The sequence below is a fragment of the Ornithorhynchus anatinus genome, chromosome 4 (genome assembly GCF_004115215.2).
Source record: "Ornithorhynchus anatinus isolate Pmale09 chromosome 4, mOrnAna1.pri.v4, whole genome shotgun sequence".
Lineage (NCBI taxonomy): Eukaryota > Metazoa > Chordata > Mammalia > Monotremata > Ornithorhynchidae > Ornithorhynchus > Ornithorhynchus anatinus.
The window spans coordinates 59,740,520-59,761,358 of NC_041731.1; the positions used below are offsets into that span (position 1 = coordinate 59,740,520).

General features: G+C 43.8%; 1 protein-coding gene across 4 annotated transcripts in view; it reads left to right on the forward strand.

Moving 5' to 3' along the window:
• CPQ (carboxypeptidase Q) overlaps nucleotides 1-20,839 on the forward strand; it is a 419,427-nt gene that overhangs the window by 166,746 nt on the left and 231,842 nt on the right. For all 4 annotated transcript variants that reach the window (XM_029063858.2, XM_039911817.1, XM_029063857.2 and 1 more), the window contains exon 4: nucleotides 3,472-3,679. In XM_029063858.2, coding sequence (XP_028919691.1) covers nucleotides 3,472-3,679 — 208 coding nt within the window. The remainder of the gene's footprint in view (nucleotides 1-3,471; nucleotides 3,680-20,839) is intronic.

Below are 20,839 nucleotides of genomic sequence, written 5' to 3' on the forward strand. Positions count from 1 at the left end.
AATTATAGACATATACCTAAATACACAAGTGCTGTGGTGGGAGGAGGTAGAGCAGAGGTAACGAGTTGGGGTGATGAGGGGAGGGAGAGCTGAGGAAAAGGGGGGCTTAGTCTGGGAAGGCCTCTTGGAGGAGGTGAGCCTTCAGTAGGGCTTTGAAGGGGGAAGTGTGATTGTTTGGCGGATTTGAGGAGGGAGGGCGTTCCAGGCCCGAGGTAGGGCGTGGGCCAGAGGTCGACGGCGGGACAGGAGAGAACGAGATACAGTGAGGAGGTTAGCAGCGGAGGAGTGGAGTGTGCAGGGTGGGCTGTAAAGGGAGAGAAGGGAGGTGAGGTAGGAGGGAGCAAGGTGATGGAGAACTTTGAAGCCAAGAGTGAGGAGCTTTTGCTTCATATGAAGTTTGACAGGCAACCACTGGAGGTTTTGAAGGAGGTGGGTGACATGCCCAGAGCGTTTCTATAGAAAAATAATCTGGGCAGCAGAATGAAGTATGGACTGAAGTAAGTATTCATTCATTCATTCATTCAATAGTATTGATTGAGCGCTTACTATGCGCAGAGCACTGTACTAAGCGCTTGGAATGGACAAATCGGTAACAGATAGAGACGGTCCTTGCCCTTTGACGGGCTTACGGTCTAATCGGGGGAGACGGACAGACAAGAACAAGAGACAGGAGGTCGGGAGGTCAGAGAGGAGGCTGATGCAATAATCCAGGCAGGATATGATGAGTGACTGTACTAGCGTGATAGTGGTTTGGATGGAGAGGAAAGGAAATATGATCGATTGATTGATTGATTGATAAGTAAGCGGTACTAGAACAGAGGTCCCCAAAATCAAAAGTAATAATATTCATTCAATAGTATTTATCGAGCGCTTACTATGTGCAGAGCACTGTACTAAGCGCTTGGAATGAACAAGTCGGCAACAGATAGAGACGGTCCCTGCCGTTTGACGGGCTTACGGTCTAATCGTAATGTTGGTATTTGTAAAGCGATTACTATGTGCCGACCGCTGTTCTAAGCGCTGGGGTAGATACAGGGTAATCAGGTTGTCCCACGTGCACTGCATGACATCTGCTCTGGTGGAGAAGCATGGGGGAAGAGCTGGTGTCCTGTTTTCATCTCTCTGTGTGGTCAGCTGAAGTTAAATGGCCATTAACAAGGAGGGTAGAAGAATGCAATGAAACTGACATTGTGACAAACTGTTCTAAGCTCTGGGGTGGATACAAGTTAATCAAGTTGGATCCGGTCCCCGTCCCATGTGGGCTTCACAGTCTTAGGTAGGAGGGACTAGTGTTTAATCTCCATTTTACAGATGAGGTAACTGAGGCACAGGGAAATTAAGTGACCTGCCCACGGTCACTAAAACGCACGGCAGAGTCAAGATTGGAACCCAGGTCTTCTGATTCCCAGACCTGGGATCTTTCAACTAGGAAAAAATATATTTTCCTTCTCTTTTCCCCCTTCTTTCCCCTTCCATTCTCTTTCCTTCTTTCCCTCACTTCTCTTCTTTTCCCCTATTTTCACCTTCTCTCTCTCCCTTCTCCTTCCTTCCTTCCTTCTCTTTCTCCCTATCTCCCCCTTCACTCCAAACAGCTTCAATATTTGTTAAGCAGTCATTATGTGCCAAGCACTGTATTAAGCACTGGGGTAGAAACAGTGCATTCAGATCAGGCAGTCTCTGTCCTCCATGGGGCTCACAGTCTAAGGGGAGGAAGAATAAATATTTAATGCTCATTTAGCAGATGAGGTAACTGAGGTACAGAGAAGTTAAGTGACTTGCCCAGGGGTCTCACAGCAGGTAAGTGGGTGATATCGAATCCTTCCTTCCTCCTTAACCCTACCCCTCTCTCTCATTCTCTGTCCCTTCTTTCCCCTCATTCATTCTTTCATTCATTCGTAATTATTAAGCACACTGTGTGCAGAGCACTGTACTAAGCACTTGGGAAAGTAAAATACAGCAAAAAAGAGTGACAATCTCTGCCCACAGTGCGTTCACAGTCCAGAGGGGAGGAGGCAGACATCAATACAATGAACAGACATCGACATAAATAAATAAAATTACAGATATATATTATATATATGTGATGTGAGGCAGGGATGGGGAGGAAGAGCAAAAGGTGCAAGTCAGGGTGATGCAGAAGGGAGTAAGAGATGAGGAAAAGTGGGGCTAAAGCTGGGAACGACTCTTAGAGGAGATGTGCCTTCAGTAAGACTTTGAAGTGGGAGAGAATAAATGTCTTTTTTACCTTCCCCACTTTTTGATCAAAGACTTTGGGAAGGTTGTGAGGTTAAGAAGAAAAGTCTAAAGGAGACCAAGATGCTGCAAATAGCAAATAGCTTTGGCAAGGAGCGGTCTTTCCAGGGACCTTGTGTGGGAGGGATGTTGGTTGATGCGTCAGTCTTTTCGGTCACGTATTTACCATGAATAAAGGCCACTGTCGGGAACTTCATCTTCAAGCACAAACACCCGATGACAGTGCATTGTATATGAAAGAAGTATATGTGTGCTAACCAGTTAGGAATGGGTAGCAGCTGAATCAGCCACAGGAAAACAATTTAAATTTCATGAATTGAATTCTCAGTTTAAAAGCTTTCATGAAGAGTCTTCCCTAAAGAGAGGGAAGAAGTCTGGAAACTGGGAAGAAGAAAAATACTTCGTAGGCATAGGCATTTATTTCTCTTTTAGGTAACTTTAGATCTCCACTCTAATAATATTAATAATTCCAACCCATGTGTGCATAGCACACTTACTTCTCTTGGGGAGTATGTGTACTTTAATATGGGCTGCCTTGTAAAATCTCAAAAAAAAATCCTCGCAAAATCTCTGGAATGTTTGGCAAGGGCCAGGTTTTCCCATTCTTATTTGTCAGCCCGGAGGGTGTCCGGACCATCACGGGTAGTAAGCACCACTTACCTTGTTTCTATGGCCGGGACCTCATTGTAGGGATATGAAACACCTGTTTCTGTACCTTCATCCATTGGCTTCCAGACCCACATATCTGGACCCTCTCCCAGATTTCAGCTTCCAGTCTTCCTCTCCTGGAAAGTGGGGTGACATAGCCAGTGTTCTTCAGAGGGAAGAACATTTGAAAATATTAAGAGAGAGAGAGGAGAAACGAGAGAGAGAGAGAAAGATAGGAGACTGTTTCCAACCTAATTCACTTGTATCTGCCCCAGTGCTTAGAACAGTGTTTGACACATAGTCAGCACTTAACAAATGCAATTAAAGGAAAAAAGAAGAGAAAAAGTATGTAAAGAATAGGAGGGCAAAGATATCCGTTAGGTTCAAATATGGAGTTCTGAAAAAGGAATTCTATTTAAAAAGCTGTAACTTAGCACTGATGATATGCTATATGAAAAGCCTCTTGATGCCTATCTTCCTGATAAATATGCAGAAATCTGCTCTGTTTTGGTTTTTTTCTTTATATTAATTATTTTGCAAGCAATTCAATGTATGTATTTTTGTCCCAAGTCCTCACACAGGGCAACAGACTTATCAGAATGGGGTGCCCAAGATACCAACAGCCTGCATCACAGTGGAGGATGCAGAGATGATGGCCAGGATGGCTTCTCGGGGGACGAGAATTGTGGTTCATCTAAAGATGGAAGCCAAGACCTTTCCAGATGCGGACTCCTTCAACGTTGTGGCAGAGATCGTGGGAAGCAAATATCCAGACCAGGTTAGTGCGAATTGATCTAGGATGGAGACATCAAACAGTCCAGACTATATTTTCGTTGCAGGTAAAGAACGTGTCTACCAACTCAGTTATATTGTACTCATCCAAGTATTTCGTATGGTGCTCTGCACATGGTAATTGCTCAATAAATGATTGATTGCTTGATTGATTGATAGCTCCATAGTCCACCCATCCTCAGTGGCAGAGGAGACCAGGACCCCAAAGCTTCACCTTTGAGCCTAAAGGACCTCCTGCCCTTCTTTTCTTTCACATACGTTCTCGTTCTCTCTCCTCCCTCTCTCTCTCTGTAGATGGGAAAGCCCTTTGTAGGATCGAGAAATGCAAAATGGGGCCAAGACTAAAGTATTTGATAGGATTCATGAAAGCCCATAAGGGTGATTCCCAATCGATCAATCAGCCAATTGTATTTATTGAGCACTTGTTGTGTTCAGAGTACTGTGACGTGCTTGGGAGAGTACAATATAGTTGGTAGACTATAAGGAGCTTACAGGCTAGAGAGGAAGACGGACATTAAAATAAATCTTGGATATGTAGGTAAGTCCTCCTTCCTGCAGTCTTTCTTTCCCATCCCTGTAGACAGTACCACTATTCTCCCTATCTCACAAGCCCAGAGCCTTGGCATTGTTCTTGACTCATCTCTCTAACTCAACCCACATACTCAATCTGTCACCAAGTCCTGTCAGTTCTATCTTCATAACATTGCTAAAATCTGCCCTTTCCTCTCCAACCAAACTACTACTAAGCTGATCCAAGCACTTGTCATGTTCTGCGTCAGCCTCCTCCCTGACCTCCCTGCCTCCTGTCTCTCCCCACTCTACTCCATATTTCACTCTGTTGCCCGGTTCATTTTTCTAAAAAAATACTTAGTCCATGTTTCGCCACTTCTCAAAAACCTGCAGTGGTTGCCAATCCATTTCAGCATCCAACAGAAACTCCTTACCATGAGCTTTAAAAGACTCAATCAGCTCATCCCCTCCTACTTTACCTTGCTAATTTCCTACTATAACCCAGCCTGCACACTTCACTCTTCCAATGTCAGCTTACTCATCGTGGCCCCATCTCATCTATCTCGCTGCCGACCTCTTGCCCATGTCCACCCTCTTGCCAGGAACTCTCTACTACTATATATCCAACAGACCGCCACTCTCCCCACCTTCAAAGCCTTATTAAAATCACATCTCCTCCAAGAGACGTTCCCTGACTAAATCCTCATTCCCCCTCCACCCTCTCCCTTCTGCGTCGCCCTTGAACTTGGATCTGAACCTGATAATCAGTTGATATTCACCCCACAGCATTTTCATACATATCTGTTTTCCAGACTGTAAGCTCATCGTGGGTAGGGAACGTGTCTGTCACCTCTGTTGTGTTATAATCTCCCCAGCGTTCAGTACAGTTTTCTGCACATAGTAACCACTTGTTAAATACCACTGATAGTGCCGGTGCTCTTTGCACAGTAAGCGCTCAATAAATGTCGTTATTTTCATGTCTCCCTTACCCCTCTAGACTGTAAACTTGTTGTGGGCAAGGAATATGTCTATCGACTCTGTTGTATTGTACTCTCCAAAAGCACTCAATAAATACCATTGATTTATTGAATGGGAGAACGGAGGAGGAAGGAAGTGAAGTGGAAAAAAGAAAGGAGGCCTAAAGATTCCAGAAAGTAACTTAAGAAGAGGTTAAAAGTAATTGCGGCTAATCCTCTTAAATTTTGACGACTCACCTTTTTTAAGCCGGGAAACTTTCCTTCGATTAGCAACAGTGCTGACAGTGACATCCATTTAGGTTTAGGAGGTTTAGGTTGATTTGCCGATCCCTGACACAACCCTGTTAAATTGTTCCAAATAACACTAAGAGAAAGTGCTAAGTAATTCTGAGTAAATTAGCATAAATGGGAATTACTCTAAACAAACCACGAGTCCGTTGAAATTGCCCTATTTTTCAGGGCACAGAGGCACACATTCTGGAGGTGTTCAGTGAGGCTAGAGAGAAGGATGGCATAATCCCCCCGGCAATTGCGGATGGTCACTCTGAAGCGATGACTCCAGTCTCCTGACGGAACTGAATCAGTTCTCTACTTTGTCGGTACTGGTGAGCGAGTGATGCAGAGGGAAAACAGTTAATGGGCAAAAATATATTCCTCGTGGTGCTAAGAAGCACTGAGTAGGTGTTGAATTTCAGCTCTGGGATTGTACTTGCTAACAATATGGTATATCGATACGTGTGTATGTGTGAATATGTGTTGTGGGGGGAGGCTAGTGGCCAGTGTTCAATGCCATCTAAGGTTTATGTGACTCTGGGTGTGATCTGATGAAGCAGTGAGACCGACTGGAAAGAGCAGAGGACTAGGAGTAGAAACCTGGGTTCTAAAACTGGCTCCACCACTTGTCTGCTGTGTCATCTTGGACAAGTTTCATTCATTCATTCAATAGTATTGATTGAGCGCTTACTATGTGCAGAGCACTGTACTAAGCGCTTGGAATGGACAAATCGGTAACAGATAGAGACGGTCCCTGCCCTTTGACGGGCTTACGGTCTAATCGGGGGAGACGGACAGACAAGAACAATGGCAATAGCAAGTGACTTGACATCGCTGTGCCTCAGTTTCCCCATCTGTAAAATGAGAATTAAATACCTGTTCTCTCTGCTTTAGATTGCAAGCCCCATGTGGGACAGAGACTTTGTCCCATCTGATTGTATTGCGTCTATCCCAGCAGGGCACCTAGGAAGCGCTTAGCAAATACTGCTATTATTATTGCTTTTATTATGAGTTTTGGGATCTTTCCAAAGGATTCAAAAAGCCAGCTCCGTCAGCCCCCAGATGCTTCTCTTAACAACACGATCAAGGTCGATAGAAGGCTAACTGCTATTCAGCCATTTGCAGATGGGGTTTAAGCCTGTGCTCTGGTCTAAAGCCATGGGTGTGACCAGGCGGGAAGCTCTCAGGCAGGTTAGTTCCGACCGACTTCCACCCAGAAGTTGAGCCGCCTAAGCCCTCCTTTTCTCTTCTCTCACTCCGTTCTGCGTCGCCCTGACTCGCTCCCTTTTTATTCATCCCCTCTCCCAGCCCCACAGCACTTTTGTATATACCTGCGTTTATAGTTTATATTAATGTCCGTCTCCCCCCCTAGACTGTAAGCTCATTGTGGGCAGAGAATGTATCCGATTATTGTTATATTGTACTCTCCAGAGCACTTAGGACAATACTTTGCACACAGTAAAGGCTGAATAAATACAACTGAATGGATGAATGAATGAGCTGAGAGTTTGTTGGATTCCTGGTTCCATCTCCCTGAGATGCCCCTATCTATCAATTAATTGATCAATCATATTAACTGAGCACTTACTAGGTGCAGGGTTTTGTACAGAGCACTTCGTAAAGTACAATATAACAGTGTAACGGAGTTGGTAGACACATTCCATACTCACAGTGAGCTTACATTCTGGAGGTGGAATAATACCTTAGTTTTCTAAAGAGTTTTTATTGCCATAGCTCTCTCCCATTAATTTGTTTATTTCAACCCTCACAACAGCCCTGTGAGATAGTGAGATAAGGCATTAGCTCCATTTTAAAGATGAGGAAACTGAGGTACCGAGAAGTGAAGTGACTCACCCACGATCACACGGCAGATCAGCGGCAAGCCTCGGACTTGAATCGGGACCCTCTGGCTACGAAGACTGACCATCTGCCACTTCATCATGCCGCTTCCCCTTCCCCTAGGCCCCCGCCCTCAAATTATACACTTGGGGTCTTTTGATAGCTGATGATGTGCCCCTGCAACTTGATGGTCATGGCTGTTTCCCGGAATAGAGGGAGAGAGGGAGATTGTAGGGTTCGTCACGCCACTTTCCCTACTCCTAGATTCCCAAGCCTCAAGAAGAAATTATCCTAGGCCACCCTCCCCTTTGCCCAGAGTGTCAAGGAATGATAATCTCTCCGATGAGAGGAAATCCAACAGCCTAGAAGACTGAGCCAGGCAAGGGTGTGCGTGTGAACCTTTTTTAATAAATTATTCTAAGGATGAGATATGGAAACTTCAGGAATGTTGCCTCCTTAAGAGTCTTGGTTATGGAGTAAACTAAACATTCAGGAATTAGTGGTCGAAGCTTATTACAGAAATAACTGAACAACTTCAAAGCATGTCCAAAGTCTTCAGAAAAAGCAGCTTGGCTTAGTATCTGGCTATCCAGTCGGGTATTTTTAAAAATCCCTCTTAGTGAGTACAGCCAGTTATTCTGCATGGGTGGTGGCCTTTTTGCAAAGTTAAAAAATGACTTAAAATTTTAATAATTAAAGCGATTATCCGCTCTTTCACGCACTCATCGGTTGGAGTGCATTTTTATATTGCCGTTGTCGACCTGGAGTTGGGAAAACAGGAAAAATGTCTCAAGTGGGTAAATTTCTTTCTCCCTAGTTTCTTTTTTACCATACCTTTTTGCAGTTTAGAAGCTGCCAAACTAAATACGGAGATGGAAAGAAAAAACCACCATAAGCACTAGGTTCCTCCCTATATAACTTCTCAGACTTCTGGAACAATTAATAGCGAACGTGCCTCTGGGTCTATGCTTCTCAATGGCGGCCGCCAGAGACTGTTTCTACCTCAGTTGCCTGCTGCTGTCTCGGCCCCTCTGGCCCGAGGGAAAGGGACCACTGCCTCGGCTTTAGAGAGGCAACTGCTGCTGATGTGGGTAAAGAGGAGGATAGGAAGAGGAGTTGAGGGAGACTAAGGGGCGGATGAGGGGGATGATGAACCTCCCTTTCGGGTGGCCCCCCGAGTTGCCAACACTCAGACACATGTGGCGTTAATAAATGGGTAAATAAATCCGGTTTTTAAGTGCTTACCATGCGCCGTGGGTTGGGAGGAGATTCAAGACTATTAGTTCAAACAGAGTCCCTGACCTGCATAGGCCTCCCGAGCTATGTGAAGGGGGTCAGGTACTTAATGTACTTTCTATAAATGAGAAAACGGAGGCGTGTGTGTATACACAGAAATATATAATGCTATATATACATTCATATCCATTCTGTGCTTCCTTTTTTATATTGTACATATGTTTATTTAAATATACTTTGGACATGCTCTGAAGTTGTTCAGCTATTTATGAAGTAAGCTTCAACCACTAATTCCTGCATGTTTATATATGTATGTGTGTGTATATATACATTTATTTGTATATATATGTGTGTATATATGTGGGTATATGTATGTGGGTATGGGATGGAGGGAGAGAGGGAGATTGTAGGGTTTGCAAGCATATATATATGGGTATATATAATTTGTTAGGTACTTGCTATGTGGCAGACACTGTTCTAAGCCCTGGGGTAAACACAAGTTAAATAGGTGGAACACACAGTCCCTGTAACAGTCAAGTAGGAAGGAAAAGAAGTATTGAATCGCCATTTTGCAGTTGAGGAGACTGAGGCTCAGAGAAGTGAAGCGACTTGTCCAAGATCACACAGCAGGCAAGTCGGGGAGCCAGGATTAGAACCCAGATCTTCTGACTCCAGGCCTGTGCTCTCTCCACTAGGCCACCCTGCTTATTGCAAGAATAACTCTGGGCAGCCAATGAAACGTAATGGTGTCACAAGCAATGTTTTGTGGAATTCCACCTGAGCCTATTTATTTTATTTTATTTCATTCATTCATTCAACTGTATTTATTGAATGCTTACTGTGTGCAGAACATTGTACTAAGTACTTGGAAAATACAATTCAGCAATGAAGAAAGACTATCCCTGCCCACACCGGGCTGACAGTCTAGAAGGGGGAGACAAACATCAAAACAAGTAAACAGGCATCAATATAAATAATTAGAATTATAGATATGTACATATATATACAAGTGCTATGGGTTGGGGAGAGCTGAGTAGAGCAAAGGGAGCAAGTCAGGGCGATGCAGATCGAAGGGGGCGCCGAAGTAAAGGGGGCTTAGTCTAGGAAGACCTCTTGGAAGAGGTGAACCTTCAGTAGGGCTTTGAAGAAGGGAAGTGTGATTGATTGTTTTATTGTTTATTGTTTGATTGTGATTGTTTATTTACATTAATATCTGTCTCTCCCTCTAGACTGTATACTCACTGTGAGCAGGAAATGTTTCTATTTTATTGTTACATTATACTTTCCCAAGTGCTTAATACAGTGCTCTGCATACAGTAAGAACTCAAAAAATATGATTGAGTGACTAGACTATTTGGGTGGCGGGTCCCTTGGCCCCTCTGACTTGCTGCAGAGTCATTTTTGCTCCCTCCCTGGTCTTTCTCAACACAGTCCCCACTTCCAAGTGTGGAAAATTGTGTCACGGGGAGATCGGGCACCACAGATAAAAATACTAGACATAAAGGCACCCTCTGCCATATCTCTACTGGACAGACCATCTGAAAAGTGTTCTCTCTGGTATAAAACCCAGTGAATGACCACTCTGCTATCTCCTTGCCTCTCAGTGGAACGACTCCTCCTTCAGCTCCTTCAAATTTCCTTCCCTTTCTCTGCCCTTTTCCCCTCCTGCCTAGCAGATCCTCTTGACTCTGAGCCTTTTTCTCTTAGCAGAGGCTGGGCAGAGGATAATATTTAAGAGTAATAAGAGTATTTATTTTGTGCTTACTTTTTGCTAGGTACTGTAGTAAGACCTGAGGTAGATACAGGTAAATTGGGTTGGACACAGTCCCTGTCCCACGTAGGGCTCACAATCTCAATCCCCATTTTACAGATGAGGTAACTGCGGCCCAGAGAAGTGACGTGACTTGCCCAAGGACACCAAGCAGACAAGTGGTGGAGGTGGGATTAGAACCCATGACCTTCTGACACCTAGTCCCCTGCGCTATTCACTATGCCATTTAATGAGCTTGAGTGGGGCCAAGGTAGGGGATGTCAGGAAGTAGGAAGGGATGGCTAAAATTAAATAAAAAAGAGCCCCCAGAAGAAAATTGTAGCCGCATTCATGGCCACAGCAAAACTGTCCTTGAGAAATACTGTTCTGGGCTCACGAAACTATTAGTCATCATGAACAAAAGCTGGACTTCTTGATATGTGAATTGGATAGGACTTGACCTAACCAGCAATGTAAACAAGGTCAAAGATCACTCTTTTCCCAATCCCTATTCATCTCAACAGTTCAGCTTTTGCTGGACTAAGAAACTAGGAGGAAGGAAATGCTTTTAATGACTACACCTTGCCCCTGATCACCAAAGAGTAAAAGACAATTCAAAAACATTTTTTGTGGGAAATCTCCAGAGGGAAAACAGAGTAATGCCATCATCTCAGATCTGTTTGTTTCCTTTTCCCCATGTATGTTTGGTCTCCATTTTAGTTTCTCCCTCTCCCAAGACTCGCTGCTACGAGCCTCAAGGGCCTTCACGTACCCGAGTAGCTATCCATTTCTAGCTTCTACAGGGACTCTGGAGCACAACCTAAGAGAAGGGAATATTTGGGGGGAGGGCAGCTAGAGAGAAAGAGACAGAGAGAGACACAGAGAGAGAGACAAAGAAAGAGAAAGAATGGGAGAGATTTGGTACCCTGGGAATATAAATAATAATGTTGGTATTTGTTAAGCGCTTACTATGTGCACAGCACTGTTCTAAGTGATGGGGTAGATGCAGGGTAATCAGGCTCACAGTTAATCCCCATTTTACAGATGAGGTAACTGAGGCACAGAAAAGTTAAGTGACTTGCCCACAGTCACACAGCTGACAAGAGGGGGAGCCGGAATTCGAACCCATGATCTCTGACTCCCAAGCCTGGGCTCTTTCCACTGAGCCACGCTGCTTCTCTCACCACGCTGCTTCTCTAGCCATGCTGCTTCTCTCGACTATCTCGACTCTCCTTAGAATAGGAAGGTAAGGGCCTGTTAAAGGCGGTAGGTAGGGGCAGAAAACTCTGTATTATCAGTCTACATTTTGAGCATAGATGCAAAACTAAAAAGATGTAGCTAAAGGTTATTTTCAAAATCAAAATATACTTTCCTCCCAGTTTCTCCCCACTTCAGGGGTGGTGGTAACGCGTAGTGGTTCCATGCTCCCAGTGGCAACACCGGGGAAGTCGAGGGTGGCTTACATCGTCCTCTTGAGGATTCCGTCTGCAGTCACCCTGGTGTCATTTCATTCATTCATTCAATAGTATTTATTGAGCGCTTACTATGTGCAGAGCACTGTACTAAGCGCTTGGAATGAACAAGTCGGCAACAGATAGAGACGGTCCCTGCCGTTTGACGGGCTCACGGTCTAATCGGGGGAGACGGACGGACGAGAACGATGGCGATAAATAGAGTCGAGGGGAAGAACATCTGGTAGAAACCGATGGCGACTAAATAGAATCAAGGCGATGTACAATTCATTAACAAAATAAATAGGGTAATGGAAATATATACAGTTGAGCGGACGAGTACGGTGCTGTGGGGAGGGGAAGGGAGAGGTGGAGGAGCAGAGGGAAAGGGGGGAAAAGAGGGTTTTGGGATGCTGATAATGATACTGATGATGATGATAATAATAATAGTATTTGTTAAGCACTTACTATGTACACCGTATTAAATGCTGGGGTAGATATAAGATAACCAGAGGTTATCTTATGGGGTTCACAGTTTAACTAGGAAGAAGAGGTATCTCCATATTGCAGATGAGGGAATGGAGGCACAGAGAGGTGAAGTGACTTGCCCAAGGTCACACAGCAGATAAATTCATTCATTCGTTAGTATTTATTGAGCGCTTACTATGTGCAGAGCACTGTACTAAGCGCTTGGAATGTACAATTCGGCAACAGATAGGGACAATAGAGACAGATATGTGGCAGAGCAGGATTAGAACCCAGGTCCTCTGACTCCCAGGCCCTGTGTGCTATGTAAATCCTGGGTCTGGAGCCCCAGTTGGAATCTGGGCCTTGTTTTTCAGCAGTCCCAATCTCTTCTCTCCACTACCTTCCTTAGCTTGTGGTCCGGCCTCTCTCTTCGACACAGCTCTACCACGTTCCACGGCTCACCAGCCACCTCCGGCGAGAAACCTAAATGGACATCGAACAGAATTGTTAGCACGACCTAAGCTAAGGGCTAGGTCACTCTGTTGTTTGAATCTGGAATCTTTTGAAGAGGTCTTTCCATACTGTTTACGCGCCTTGAGATATTGAGGTATTTTTAAATCGTGCCAGTTAAGCAGCCCAGGCAAAAGTTTATTTCTGCCCAAGATACAGCTTCCAAAAACTCTAAAGTGATCGTTGTTGTTGAGCTCCTTATGCCATCATAGTAATGTAGTTAGTTTAATTAAATATGAATGATTGGACCAAGAATGTTATTATTCTGTGCACGGCCTTGCCTCTTAATTTAAGGTTGAACTGCCCTAATTTTATATTGTGAATTTTTAGCAGCAATTATGGGCACTTAATGCCCATCTTAGGCTCACATCATCTCTCTCTAAAATTACAATAGGGAGGGAGTCTGCCCGGACGTGAGAAGGAGTTCCTTCATTTATTCCTTGTTTACAACGGGAGAACCCGATGAGACGTCTTTTTTGCAGGTTTCAGAAATGAAATTCTCTTTTGCTTCTATTTCTTCTCGTGCCCCTGTGTGATATTCATGTGAACCAAAACTTTAGTTTTGATTCATGGATGTTCCCGTTTGTAATCCACTTGGCAACATAGCTCTCCCTGTCATATTGCAATATAGCAATAAAGCTCTTCCCTGTTTGTCAACTTAATTTCAAAACCTGGAAGAACTGAATCATCTTTCTATGATTTTCTGCTACACACGTCTTCTATCTCGCCGAAAAACCTTCAGTGATCACTAATACCTCTCCGCATAGGTCAGAAACTCCTGGCCAGCGGCTTTAAGCCACACTATCGGTTCTATCCCTACTACTTCTCCATTCTCTTCTCCTGGGGAATATGCCAGCTTGTCCTCGTCGTTCCTCTCAAACCATCTTACTCACTGGACCTAATTCCCCTCTCTTCCACCTCCAATGCCCTGCTCGTGTCCTTCCCCTGATCCGGGACTCCTTTCCTCGCTCTTCCAGTCTGCCAGACAGTAGCAATCTCCAAAATCATTGTAAAATCACTTCATTTTCAGGCAGCCTTCCCTGATTCATTTCTCATTTCCACCCAAGTGTTTATTCCGCACTTCTGAAACAACTATACTGCTCTATATTCACAACCACCCATAGTAGTTCTATACATATGAAAATATATTCCCTACTATGTAATCACTAACATAATCGCCAACATATACAATCACTTACAGATACATTTACATTTCTCCCTCCTCACTATAAACTATTTCAATGTCTGTCTTCCCTGCTAAATTTCATCAGTCAAATGTACTTATTGAGTGACTACTGTGTACAGAGCTCAGCTAGAGAAGCAGCGTGGCTCAGTGGAAAGAGCCCGGGCTTTGGAGTCATTGTTGTACTGTACTCTCCCAAGCACTAAGTGCAGTACTCTGCACCCAGGAAGTGCTCAATAAATAATGTTGGTATTTGTTAAGCACTTACTATGTGCAGGGCACTGTTCAAAGCGCTGGGGAATCAGATTGTCCCACCTGAGGCTCACGGTTAATCCCCATTTTCCAGATGAGGTAACTGAGGCCCAGAGAAGTTAAGTGACTTGCCCACGGTCACGCAGCTGACAAGTGGCAGAGCCGGGAGTCGAACTCATGACCTCTGACTCCGAAGCCCAGGCTCTTTCCACTGAGCCACGCTTGATTGATTGATCGGCAATTAGGAGGATATCAAAATAGGAAGAGAAATTAACTGAAAAAGACTGCCTGGAGGAGATGTGATTTCAAAGGGCCTTTACAGGTGGGGAGAACTATGCTCTGTCGGATCTGAAAGGGAGAGGGCGTGAGGAAGAAGTCAGCAGCTGGCTAGTCACTTTGCTTCTCTGTGCCTCATTTTTTTCATCTGTGAAATGGGAATTAAACATCTGTGAACCCTCCAATTTAGACTGTGAGCCTTATGTGGGTCAGGGATTGTATTTGATATATCTTCTAATAATAATAATAATAATGATGGTATTTGTTAAGTGCTTACTATGTGCCAAGCACTGTTCAAAGCACTAGAATGGATACAAGGTAATCAGGTTGTCCCACGTGGAGCTCACAGCCTCAATCCCCATTTTCCAGATGAGGGAACTGAGACCCAGAGCAATTAAGTGACTTGCCCAAAGTCACACAGCTGACTAGTGGCGGAGCCAGGATTAGAACCCATGACCTCTGACTCCCAAGCCCGAGCTCTTTCCACTAAACCACGCTGCTTCTTGTGCTGCCCAAATGTTTAGTACAGTGCTTGGCCTATAATTAGTGCTTAACAGTGATCGCGATTTTAGGGCTATATTATGGTTATCATTATAACTGAGGCACAGTGTGAAGATTAACTTGGGAGGAACAAAGATTGTGAGCTGGGATGTAGTGATAGAAGAGAATACCAGCTCCTTGAAGATAGGAGTCATGTCTAACAACTGAAGCTTAAGCACTTAATACAACGCTTTACCCACGGAGGCACTCAGTAAATAGTGATACATTGAAGTGAATCACTTCTAAATTCTGCTATTACAGCTACTTCATTTTAGAACAGAATGTAAGATGTTGCCATTACATCATTAAAGCTTCTCTTTTTAACTTACCATGGAAGTTGTACCATCTTTGCATGGACTGCCCTACTGAGAGCTCACCTCCTCCAGGAGGCCTTCCCAACCTGAGCCCCCCTTTCCCTCTGCTCTCCCTTCCCTCCTTCCCCCCCAGCTCCTGCTCTTCCCCCTTTCTCTCCCCTCAGCACTGTGCTCATTTCTATATATTATTTATTACCCTATTTATTTTGTTAATGAGGTGTATATCTTCTTGATTCTATTTATCTTGATGATGTTGTCTTGTTTTGTTTTGTTCTGTTTTGCTTTGCTGTCTGTCTCCCCCGTTTAAACTGTGAGCCCGTCACTGGGCAGGGATCTGTTGCCGAATTGTGCATTCCAAGTGCTTAGTACAGTGCTCTGCACATACTAAGCGCTCAATAAATACTATTGAATGGATGAATGAATGAGGTAGAAGCCTATCTCTTCAAAATCGGAATATATTTATTGTCCCATTCCACTGATATAATAATAATAATGTTGGTATTTGTTAAGCGCTTACTATGTGCAGAGCACCGTTCTAAGCGCTGGGGTAGATACAGGGTAATCAGGTCGTCCCTCGTGAGGCTCACAGTTAATCCCCATTTTACAGATGAGGTAACTGAGGCCCAGAGAAGTGAAGTGACTCGCCCACAGTCACACAGCTGACAAGTGGCAGAGCCGGAAGTCGAACCCATGACTTCTGATTCCGAAGCCCAGGCTCTTTCCACTGAGCCATGCTGCTAGGGTCTATCTATCTATCTATCTATCTATCTATCTATCTATCTATCTATCTATCTATCTATCTATCATCTATCCACATCACTTCTTCTTTTCTAGGCCGCCTTTCCTGGCTCATTTCTCTTTCCCCCCAAACTATATTTATTCAGCACTTTGTCACCAACTATGCAGTTATATATATCTATATATACATATATAGATAGATACAAATTAACATGGAGTGCCCGTGATATAGTATGGTTTACTTCTCCCCATGACTAAATTTATAGATGAATAATCCACTTAAAATGTTAAAAATTGAAGCAGTGGTCACAAGAATGGATTGAAGCTGCAAGCCAGTCTGCAATATCACAACATAGATGTTTGTCTTGATGTATCTCTTTGGATGGGGCTTATAAATCCCCCCTCCACCCCCACTCAGGGAGCAGAACCTTCTGGGGAGGAGTAGGTGCTAGGAACCAGGTTGAAGTAGTAAGGAAAAGATTAACAGAAGTAATAATGATCATAATAATATGGTTACTCTAGGTCTTGGACTGTTTTGTGCCTATATCATATACCTTTAAAGATCACAGACTGTGTTAACTAATTGTATAGCGTAATACATGATTATCAATCAATCAGACAATCAATCAACGGCATATATTGAGTGCATACTGTGTGCAAAACATTCTATTATGCACTCGGGGAATATGATGCAACAGATATGGTGACTAGGTTCCCTGCTCATCAGGACCGTACAGTTCACGGGGGAGATAGACATTAAAATAAATTAGAGATGGTACATAAGTGCTATGGGGTTAGTTGTGGGGTGACTATCAAGTGCATAAAGCATACAGATCCAAGTATCCAGAGGATACAGAAGGGAGAGGGAGAAGGGGAAATGAGAGCTTAGTCAGGGAAGGCATCCTGGAGGAGATGTGATTTAATAAGACTTTGAAAGTGGAGAGGGTGGTGATCTGTCGGATATGATGTGTAAGGGAGTTCCAGGTCAGAGGGAGGATGTGGGCAAGGGGATGGCAGTGAGATAGATGAGACTGAGGTACAGTGAATAAGTTGTCATTAGACGACTGAAATGTGTGGCCTGGGTTGTGGTAGGAAATCCGAGAGGTAAGATAGGAAGAGGTGAGCCGATTGAGTGTTTTAAAGCAGATCAGTCAATCAGTGGTATTTATTGAATGTTTCCTGGGTGCAGAGCACTGTTCTGAGCACTTGGGAGAGTACAATGCAACAGACCTAAGTCAACGGTAAGGAGTTTCTGTTTGATACGGAGGTGGGTGGACAACTAATGGAGGGTTTTGAGGAGTGGGGTTGTGTGAAGTGGATGATTTTTGGAAAAATGATCCAGGCAGCAGAGTGAAATAAGGACCAGAGTGGGCAAGAGTCAGGGAGGTCAGCGAGGAGGCTGAAGCAGTAGACAAGGCAAGGTATAAGTGCTTGGATGAGTAGAGTAGTAGTTTAGATAGAGAAGAAAGGATGGTTCTTTGCTAATAATAATGATAATTATGGTATTTGTTAAGCACTTACTATGTGCAGAGCACTGTTCTAAGTGCTGGAGGAGATACAGGGCAATCAGATTGTCCCACGAGGAACTCACATTTTTAAATCCCGATTTTTACAGATGAGGTAACTGAGGCACTGAAAAGTTAAGTGACTTGCCCAAGGTCACACAGCAGACAAGTGGACCCTTTTCCATGAATGGATTGGAAGTACTGCGCTGCATCATAGAGATTAGAAAATTTGTGTTTGCACAAACAGTGACTACTGCTTTAATTATAAAAACTTTGAAACGAACACTGATGAATGAGATGGTAGTTTATACTATCTCCTGTTTCTACACACTCACTGACTCAACTAGACAGAGTTTCAAGTCTTTTGCTTGCCTGCCAAAGAGAACAACCCCCATTCCCCAAGGCTTTGTTACAAATCATGCCTCCCTCCAGATACAGTGACAGGGACACATTCTGTGTCTATAATCTAAGATTGTATGGAGCCGTCTTGTCCATGATCTGTTGATTGGAGCCACTCAACCTGTATCCTGATTCACTCAGAGACAAGAAGAAGAGAGGGGAATTTCCAACTGGGAAACTAAACTTGCAAAATGGCTTTCAGCAGTTTTCACCTTGTGACTCAAACTCCTGCCTCATTTCTTTATGGTTTTAGCATAGTCAAATCAGGAGTCGGGAAAATGTTTTACTCTGGGAGTCTCTGACTCAAGGCAGCCCTGCTGTTCCTTCATGACTCCAGGGGAATTAAGAGTAATGCTCAGCCGGTGTTTTAAATATGTCAAGCGAAGGATATGATTTTTTTTCTAGGCCAAAGGGTGATGAGGAAAAATGGAAGAGAATGGGCTAGTAGAAAAATGCTACTTTTATTACTTTTTTTTTTGTATTAAGGACAAATGCTTTTTTCTCTTCTTCCTTGACGGCTAGGCTTTTTTCCATCCTTTTTCTTTACCTCTCTTCTTCATCCAAGACTTTCCAGACTGAGCTTCCCCTTTTCCCTCTGCTCCTTCTGCTGCCTCTCTGCCCCCCTTCACCTCCCCTCAGCTAATCCCCCTTTCCCCCGCCTTCCCTCTGCTCCTCCCCCCTCTCTTCCCCTCCCCTCAGCACTGTGCTCGTCCACTCATTTGTATATATTTTTATTACCCTATTTACTCTGTTAATGAGATGTACATCCCCTTGATTTTATTTATTTCTATTTTTTGTCAGTCTCCCCCATTAGACTGTAAGCCCGTCAACGGGCAGGGATTGTCTCTGTCCGTTGCCGAATTGTACATTCCAAGCGCTTAGCACAGTGCTCTGCACATAGTAAGTGCTCAATAAATACTATTGAATGAATGAATGAATGAATGAATGAATGAATGAACTAGCATGTCAGATGTCCCTATATGTATTCCTGACTGAGGACTGTGATAGGCAGAGCTTTCTGCCTTTACCACACATCTAGATTCCATGAAATCACCTTTCATTGAATGATCCATCATTCATTCAAGATAAATAGTTGGACTTCTAAAGACTTATCTAGACATTTTTTTGTTTTTCCAATTCTGTATCGGTTTTGTGAATAGCATGATCTAATAAGGGTTTCTCGAAGCTTTTTCTTTCCAAAACTGATGCCTCTTCCCCTGAATAGTTACAGCCTCTTACAGTGCCCTGTCACCAAAAAAAGAAAAATTATGTGATGATATAGTCATTGCATTGAGGATGGTTAAAGTTCAGCTTTCCTTGCTTTCCTGTTTCTGAAATAATCAGATTCTCACCAGATTAAGATCTCCAGACATCACTCTGATTGAGCAATTAGTGTGCATCAAGGTATAATGCCAACTTTGATTAAAAAGATAAGGTTAGCATCTAAGAACACTAGAATGTAAACTCCTCATTTGTTCCCAAGTTCATCTGCCCACTGTGCAGCTCAGTAAATACTACTAATTGATAAAGGTGTCAACCTACTAGAAAATGCTCTCCAAATATTTCATGAAAACTGTAAGCCCCACCTACTAAGTGTAGCAAACCATGGACACACAAACAAACAACATTGATTTTGTTAGATGCTTTGCTGAGTAGTTTTGAGTTTATTTTTTGGACTTTTTTGGTGCAGGTTAAGGCAGACAGAGAGTGAGGGTGGAGATGGGAGAAGAGGTGATGGAAGGCAGGTGGGGAATGAATTGCCAAAGAGAAGATGAGGTGGAAGAGCGTAACCTATCAGGAAAATAAGCTCATGAGCTGCACTTGGCTGGCAGCTAATTTCCTGGACTTGCCACCTCACCTGAAAGATACAAATGGGAGGCAGGACAGGAGGAGGGAGAAGAGTTCTCAGACTGAGCTCCCCTTTTTCCTCTACTCCCTCTACTCTTCACTTCTCTGCAGCTAAACCCTCTTTTCCCCCCATTTCCCTCTGCTCCTCCCCCTCTCCCTTCCTATCAGCACTGTACTCGTCCGTTCAACTGTATATGTTTTCATAACCCTATTTATTTTGTTACTGAAATGTACATCACCTTGATTCTATTTATTTGCTATTGTTTTAATGAGATGTTCATCCCCTCGATTTTATTTATTGCCATTGTTCTCATCTGTCCGTCTCCCCCGATTAGACCGTAAGTCCGTCAAAGGGCAGGGACTGTATCTGTTACCGATTTGTACATTCCAAGGGCTTAGTACAGTGCTCTGCACATAGTAAGTGCTCAATAAATACTATGGAATGAATGAGTCTGGAGATGGTGGCGATAAATAGCCGCTCGTTCTGATCGCTCCTTTCACTGACACCTCTTAGTGTCCTTCAGCTGGGGCAGGTGAGAGAGGACTTCAGGGTGTAGCTGAAGGTTTCATTCCTTCCCGATCTCTCACTGCTCAAGGACTCCTCTAAGCTCTTCCAGGCTAGTGTCTGTGAAGCTATTGGAAGTCTCCTGTGACTACCACTTTGAGAAACACGAACGGAGTCAGAAGGGGACTGGGTGAAGGGTCAGAACGTGTGATTCTTCTTCCTCCTGGTGAGTTGAGCAACTAACTTAGGCTCATAGGGTGTAAATAAGATTATAGTTCCAAGGACAGGATAATGCTTGTTGGTCTCTGGTCCCCAGCAACTAAATGCCTAGAAACTGAGGTGGCCATAAAAATGGGTATAGAGTGATGGTCTGCCAAATTGATTGTTGTTGGTCACTTGGGGAATACTTTCTTTATCTTGCTGAAACAGAGGAGGAAGAGAAGGAACCTTGTGAGCTTTCTAGCCTCATCCTTGTCACTGTATAATGGCATGGCCATTTTAGGTCAGTGTTTACTTATTCTGTGGCTTAGGTGAGGAAAATATAAGTTGCCTGTGCCTAGTGTATAAAGATG